Below are 7,749 nucleotides of genomic sequence, written 5' to 3'. Positions count from 1 at the left end.
AGCTTGCTGTGGATTTGGAGTTACATGGAGGTCAGACCAAGAAAGGATGACAGATTTCCATCCTTTAAGGATGGCATGAAACTAGATGGGGTTTTAGGACCATCCAGTGGTCTCAAGATAGCATCGCCGATGACTAGCCTTTCATTTTCAGAGGCATTGAATTTATATTCTAAAATGAGGCTTGAAGCCATGCACTCGGAACATTAGCCTGGGGAATACTGGATGACTAGTCCAGTGAGATGATCTCAATACCACCCTTAAACTCCTGAGTCAGGGGTTCATCAGTTCAAGTTTTAAAAATGTTAACCTCTAAATGAACATTTTAGAAAAGATTTTTTTTTCAAAATTTGTGTTTAAGAAATCTCTTTTGCAATCAGCAAACAGGTCTGCCATAACATTGGGGTAAAGATAAATCAGGAACCACAACTGCATTTGCCTGGAAATTTCCGCAGAGTTACCACACCTGTGTTACCTGTGGTAACTCCACTGAAGTGTCAAGGAAACAATTGGGTGGGAGGTGTTCCGAAAATATTTACTGCCCAATGAAATAAATTTCATGATAATTGCTGCATTCTTGTGAAGCAAGACTTTGTTCAAATTGGACAAATTTTTACTTCTGCTTGCTTTTGTACTTATCACCCATGGGGAGTGTTATTCATGAGGTTCTGAACATGTCAATTAAATTACTGCCTGGTTTTTAGGCTGCAGATAGCCTGATAATTTTGTCCATATATAGTGGTAAAAATGCAACGAAGCTTGTATAACCAACCACAACTCTGAAAGTCTTTGGGAGTTATATTACAGGAAGTCACCAGTTTTGCGTGGGCGTGAGAATTGCTTCTGAGTTCCAATTAGCCTGTGGATCTGCCAAGCATGTATCTCTGAGAGAAGCCATGAGCAAAATGTGCAGGGTTGGGGAGGGGAGGGGGGGAGGGGGTGGCGCAGACTTAGATAACAGTTGTCCTAGTCAATCACCTCACTCCCTTTGCAGGGAAACGAATGAAGTGTTGGAGGAGGGCCACAATACAAATGAGTCAGGAAGGTACGTACAGACTTCAAAGCTGCACTGTTGATGTTAGTCATAGAGTCATAGAGATGTACAGCATGGAAACAGACCCTTCGGTCCAACCCATCCATATATCCCAACCCAAGTCCTGACGAAGGGTTATGCCCGATGCTTCTCAGATGCTGCATGACCTGTTGTGCTTTTTCCAGTGCCACACTTTATTGATTCTGGTGTTAATTGTATATCAGTAGATTTGTGATTCATGTATACAGTGGTGTTGTGTGAAGAGGTCCATGTTGAGGAACATAAATGCAGTCAATGAGCCTTTGGATTTGTGGAGAGTTCTGTAAATTGTGTGAACCCCCAAGTCTGATATTACTGCACTGGTTATGCACAAAGTGACATATTTTTGCTTCAGCAGAGTATTAATCATTTACTTAATGCCAGCATGAACTGCAGGTTCACTAATATTAATAATGCTCAGTTCTGGAACCTGGAAGGCATGTGTGAACATGCAAATTAGGAACAGGAGCAGGCCACTTCAGCCCCTCAAACCTGCTCTACCATTCCACGGCTGGTCAGGTTGTGACTTCAAATCAGCTTTCCTGTCTACCCTGATACACTTTGACTCGAGAATCCACCTACTTCTGTCTTAAAAATATTCAAGAACCTAACCTCCACTGCACTTTGTGGTAAAGAATTCTGAAATGCTTGCAACCCTGAAAACAAAAAAAAAACCCTAACCTCCTTCTTAAATGAGAAAATTCTTATTTTTAAAACAGTTCCGGTTGCTTGCAGAAGTGAAAATATCCTTTCAGCATCTACCCTGTCAGTGCCCATCAGAACCTTGTATGTTACAATAAGATCACTTATTATTCTTCTGAACTCCATTGGATTCATACCCAATCTGCCAAACTTTTCCTCGTAATACCCTTCCCTGCCCGATTCAGGTATCAGTTGAGGAGACCACTGTCAAAGAACCTGAGGACAGTGGTAATCTTAACTGCAACAGGTAATAATTTATTATTTTTAAAATTAGATCCCCTACAGTGTGGAAACAGGCCCTTCGGCCCAACAAGTCCACATCGACCCTCCGAAGAGTAACCCACCCCCCTCTGACTAATGCACCTAACACTACGGGCAATTTAGCATGGGCAATTCACCTGACCTGCACATCTTTGGATTGTGGGAGGAAACCAGAGCACCCGGAGGAAACCCATACAGACACAGGGAGAATGTGCAAACTCCACACAGTCAGTTGCCCAAGGCTGGAATCGAACCTGGGACCTGTGAGATAACAGTGCTAACCACTGTGCTCTGTAATCATGCTTGTTGTTACAGCTTGATTGTAGGATGTGACAACACTCTAACCATTCCTGCATAGAAGCAAGGTCCATTTCTACATTCTTAGACTGAGACCTGCAGCTACATTGTTGTAGCCCTTTGAACTTTGTTGAGAGGTTTCAGATTTCTGCAAGCACTACCTAATGCATGCTAAAAGATTACCAATTACAGCTTTACTTCAGATCAATTGAATGACTCACTGGGAATGGGGCACTTTATGAAAATAACTCAGACATGAAATGCAATCATTTATGGACAGAATCAGTAACAGTGGTGGAGGGAGAAATCATGTCAGAATTTGTAACTGCCAATTTTCTCAGAATACCCAGGCTTTTTTAATGGACCTCCCATTTGTTTCTGACCCAGTTAAGTTCAGGCTCAAAAATCCAGAATAGCATGAACTTGGTGGTGTTTAGCACTTCTGTTTCACAAGGTTTTAGTTCTCATATTACTTGTTTTAAAATAGAAAAAAATGCTAGCAGGTTGTTAGCACCTCCCCCTAGATTGAGTTTTAATAATTGAATGCAGATTTTAGTGAGATCCTAAGCTCGTCACTTCAGTACATTAGTGCACTATACTAACAGACCACTACGGGCAATTTAGCATGGCCAATTCACCTGACCTGCACATCTTTGGATTGTGGGAGGAAACCAGAGCACCTGGAGGTAACCCACGTAGACACAAGGAGAATGTGCAAACTCCACACAGTCAGTTGCCCAAGGCTGGAATCGAACCTGGGACCTGTGAGATAACAGTGCTAACCACTGTGCTCTGTAATCACTCTTGTTGTTACAGCTTGATTGTAGGATGCGACAACACTCTAACCATTCCTGCATAGAAGCAAGGTCCATTTCTACATTCTTAGATTGAGACCTGCAGCTACATTGTTGTGGCCCTTTGAACTTTGTTGAGAGGTTTCAGATTTCTGCAAGCACTACCTAATGCATGTTAAAAGATTACCAATTACCAGCTTTACTTCAGATCAATTGAATGGCTCACTGGAAATGGGGCACTTTATGAAAATAACTCAGACATGAAATGCAATCGTTTATGGACAGAATCAGTAACAGTGGTGGAGGGAGAAATCATGTCAGAATTTGTAACTGCCAATTTTCTCAGAATACCCAGGCTTTTTTAATGGACCTCCCATTTGTTTCTGACCCAGTTAAATTCAGGCTCAAAAATCCAGAATAGCATGAACTTGGTGGTGTTTAGCACTTCTGTTTCACAAGGTTTTAGTTCTCATATTACTTGTTTTAAAAAATGCTAGCAGGTTGTTAGCACCTCCCCCTAGATTGAGTTTTAATAATTGAATGCAGATTTTAGTGAGATCCTAAGCTCGTCACTTCAGTACATTAGTGCACTATACTAACAGACCAACTTAGGCATACTCATTTAAGGGGCTTTTTCTTGCAGTCCAACACAACTTTTCTGGATAAAAGCAAATTACTGCGGATGCTGGAATCTGGAAAATCTCAGCAGATCTTGCAGCATCTGTAAGGAGAGAAAAGAGCTTACGTTTCGAGTCTAACTGACCCTTTGTCAAAGATTTTCCAGCATTTTCTCTTTTGGTTACAACCCTTTTGGATGCCTGTTACACTTATTATTCTCTACCTATGTGTGCAATAATTTGAAAAATTACAACTCTTTGTCTAAATGTACCATTTATCAGCTATCAGTCATTTAAATTGAACAGACCATGCAGCAAAATTAAGCAAAGTTTGCATTTTATTGAATAGAAAACATACAAGTGGCCATGGCATACAATTTGGTGTTCTGCATTCAAAACGAATATAGAATCTTAGATACCTATTTACAAATATTGCAAAAGTGTTTAGTGTTGCTCATTGTTAAAGTGGTCAATGCTACTTCATTCTGGCATTGTGTATTGGTTGGTTAAGTCTAGTGTACATCATGCAGTTTTATTCATAATGAATGAAGATATTGTCATTATGACTGACTCAACATATTCATCCTGTCACTCTATTTCAACCAAGAAAAAATTGATACAGATCTTTCCAAGAAAATTTCTGCTAAGCTGTACAATGTCTTTTTTTTTACCATATATGGATTACCCTGGATTTCAAAAACTCCTTTTAGCATACAGAGATTGGATTTTACTTTAACTATTTATCAATTTTCAAAATGAAAAAAACTCAGACATGAAATGCAAGTTTGTCATCATTTTAGCATAACTGAAGTGTAAAGAGAAGACAAGTTAGTCAATTTTATGTAACAGTTTTATTACCAATTTAACTTCATATGATGGGTCTAAGGATTTCTGCAAAGAATTTCTGCTCGACAGGATAATTAAAATCTTTTAAAAAAGAATTATGTGATCTTACAGGGAATAAAGATCCTGTGTCATTTCTTAATTGCTGGTAAAAATGCATTGTACTCATGGTTATATATTTTATATAAATCAGTTTTCTATACTTGTACTAATGGCATGGTGGCTCAGTGGTTAGCATTGCAAACTCACAGCATCAGGGACCTGGGTTGAATTCTAGCCTCAGACAACTTTTCTTTTGTGTGGAGTTTGCACATTCTTCCCGTGTGTGCTTGGGTTTGCTCCGATTTCTTCCCACCATCCAAAGATGTTGGATTGGTCATGCTAAATTATCCAGGAATGAGGAGGATTAACCATGGGAAATGCAGGGTTACAGAGATAGTGTGGGTGCTGTTTAAAGGGTCGGTGTGTACTGGATGGTCCGAATGGCCTGCCCCATCACTGTAGAGATTCTATGATTTATAATCTCTATGAATTACATTTTAATAAATCATAAAAAAATTATTTTCCATTTGTGTACTAGAAGGTACAGAAAAAGATTGTCTGTAATACAAGGAAGAAAGTGTTTGCATCCATATAGCACCAGATCCAGCTGTCAACAAGTCTAAATAGCACTTTTTAGATGTTGGAAAGCTTTTGGCATTGCACAAATGGCAAACAAATGAATAACCAAAAAATAGAGTCAAGATACTGAGTTATTAAAATCCATTGGCATCATTGGTTGGAATATTGTTATGGAACACATTAAATTATTACTTAAATATGTTGCATGCAGCAAGTTTAAATGCACATGAGAAGTTACATATATTCCCATTACTGTTGGCTTTACAACTTCTTGTCTACATGTCTTATTTTAACGCTAATGGGTATATGAATAGGAAGAGTTTGGAGGGATATGGGCAGTGCTGGCAAATGGGACTAGATTAATTTAGGATATCTGGTCGGCATGGACATGTTGGGCCAAAGAGTGTGTTTCCGTATTGTACGTCTCTATGGGTCTATTGTCCTGTGTGACTTACAACTTTAGTTTAGGGTTCATACTTCAATACCAGTTACTATGTAACTTCAACAAAAAAATTGATTCTTTCGTACAGATTAGCTTATAAATATTAGAAAACACTTTTAGAAATACAGCCTGGGGATAAAGAAACCTAACTAATCTTCCAATGTTGTCTCTGCACCTGATCTTTCATAATTTTGGAACGTGGGTTCAGTAAAAGTTATTGAATTATTAGGGCACATATAGTATTACTGCACTGAAATGTGTGAGATTTGATTTGATTTATTATTGTCACATGTTTCTAGGTACAGTGAAATGTTTTGTTTTGCGTGCAACACAGGCAGATCATACCATACAAAGATCATAGGTTGTTTGAAGAGGGTGAGGAATACAAGGTTACAGCTGCAAAGAAGGTGCACACAAAGTAAGATCAACAAGTAGATTTGAAATTTGAGAGGTCCATTCAGAAGTCTAAAAACAGTGGAGAAGAAGCAGTTCTTAAACATGAGAGTACGTGTGTTAAAGCTTTTGTATCTTCTGCCTGATGGAAGAGGTTGGAAGAGATTATAACCGGGATGGGAGGGATCTTTGATGATGTAGGTGGCTTTTCTGATGCAGTGAGAGGTGTATATGGAGTCCATGGATGGAAGGTTTGCTTGTGTGATGGACTGGGCTGTGATTACAACTCTCTGTAGTTTCTTACGGTCCTGGGCAGAGCACTTGCCATAGAATACTGGAGATAGCAAGGACCTAGAGGTGATGTGAAGCAAGAGGTCTACTCAGTTGGGGCACGGTAAGGGGTGAAACAAAGAAGTATGATGTGCAGTGAGGCAGCATGATGTAAGTGGCGGGACTAAAGGTCAGAATCATTGGACCTCAAAATGACATTGTTGATGAAAAATATATATTGTCATAGTGTTCTGATGTAAGGGTGCAGATCTGAAACTCTGATTAACTCTGTTTCGCTCTCAACAGAAGCTGCCTAACTCACGGAGCATACCCAACATTTTTTGTTTTTATTTCCGATGTGTAGTGTCCAGATATTGCATATGTTCAGCACTACATTAAAGCTATTTCAAGTGCAGAATTATTAGGCATCCCAGGTGATACTTCAGATGATTCCTTCATCTTCACTGTTCTGTACACATGCATGTGTGCTTGGTCTAGTAATGTTTGATGATTTTTCTGTGATTTTTTTTTCCAAATATTGGGGAGTGAATAATGAAGACTTTGCATCTGCAACTCCTCCTCCGTTCCTATTTCTGATTGTGACTTTTATATTTCTTAAAACAAGGATAATGTGCGGCTACCAGGTGTTATTATTGTGGATGGTATTTATCTGACTAGGATTCAGCCAATTTCGATGATCCCAATCTGAAGATAATGTCCAACTTTTGATTTCTAAACCTATGTAAACACAGACAATTCTCCCTTCTAACATGCATCTGCAATTTACAGTCTTTTCAAAGTTTCAGTAACGTTATATTGTTAACTGATGAAATGAGTATTTGAAACAGTGTCATCCAAAATAAGTAATCAGGCACAAGTTAAAAGTCAAATTAACCTCAGCTGTCACTATGAAAGCCATTCTAGTACTGCTGAAATATTTCCTAATTGTTACTGCATTTCAATATGTAGTTCTAAAAAGTTTGCATAAATCCATTTGTTCATGAATGGTGATACTACCCTCAACTTTGCATTGTGGCTTGCAGAAGCTTGCACTTGTTTAAAGGTTCATGGATGTGTAGGCTCTAGAATTAAAAGGCTGTTTATAACAGGAGGTGTGACATTTTGCAGGAGATGAGCTATAACAAGACAATGGCAACTTTGCTTTTCTTAGAGACAGTGCATAAAAAACATGTTCTGTTTTAAGGAAGACTTGTAAACTTTATATAAAAAATACAAAACTGTGAGAGAAAAAAACATCAATTTGCAAAGTGAGATCTCCGGAAGATTTACATATCAGCCTTAACAAAAGATGCAAAGATGCCACCTTCATGGGCCAGGAGACTTTCAGGTTTATCATATTCAAGAATGTTTCCCCGTTTCATTACGATAACCAGGTCGGCAGTTAGTATGGTGTGTACACGATGCTGCAGGAAGATGAAG

The 7,749-nt window shown here is 38.9% G+C and overlaps 1 protein-coding gene across 5 annotated transcripts in view; it reads right to left on the bottom strand.

The window, feature by feature from the left end:
• Window positions 1-6,041: 6,041 nt before the first annotated feature.
• LOC122561588 (ATP-binding cassette sub-family C member 9-like) overlaps window positions 6,042-7,749 on the bottom strand; it is a 196,034-nt gene continuing 194,326 nt past the window's right edge. For all 5 annotated transcript variants that reach the window (XM_043713432.1, XM_043713427.1, XM_043713430.1 and 2 more), the window contains one exon: window positions 6,042-7,733. In XM_043713432.1, the coding sequence (XP_043569367.1) occupies window positions 7,596-7,733 (138 nt within the window). In that variant the 3' untranslated portion in view covers window positions 6,042-7,595. The remainder of the gene's footprint in view (window positions 7,734-7,749) is intronic.

The sequence above is a fragment of the Chiloscyllium plagiosum genome, chromosome 23 (assembly GCF_004010195.1).
Source record: "Chiloscyllium plagiosum isolate BGI_BamShark_2017 chromosome 23, ASM401019v2, whole genome shotgun sequence".
Taxonomy (NCBI): domain Eukaryota; kingdom Metazoa; phylum Chordata; class Chondrichthyes; order Orectolobiformes; family Hemiscylliidae; genus Chiloscyllium; species Chiloscyllium plagiosum.
The sequence above is the reverse complement of the archived record's forward strand: the minus strand, read 5'-3'. Positions and strand labels throughout refer to the sequence as shown.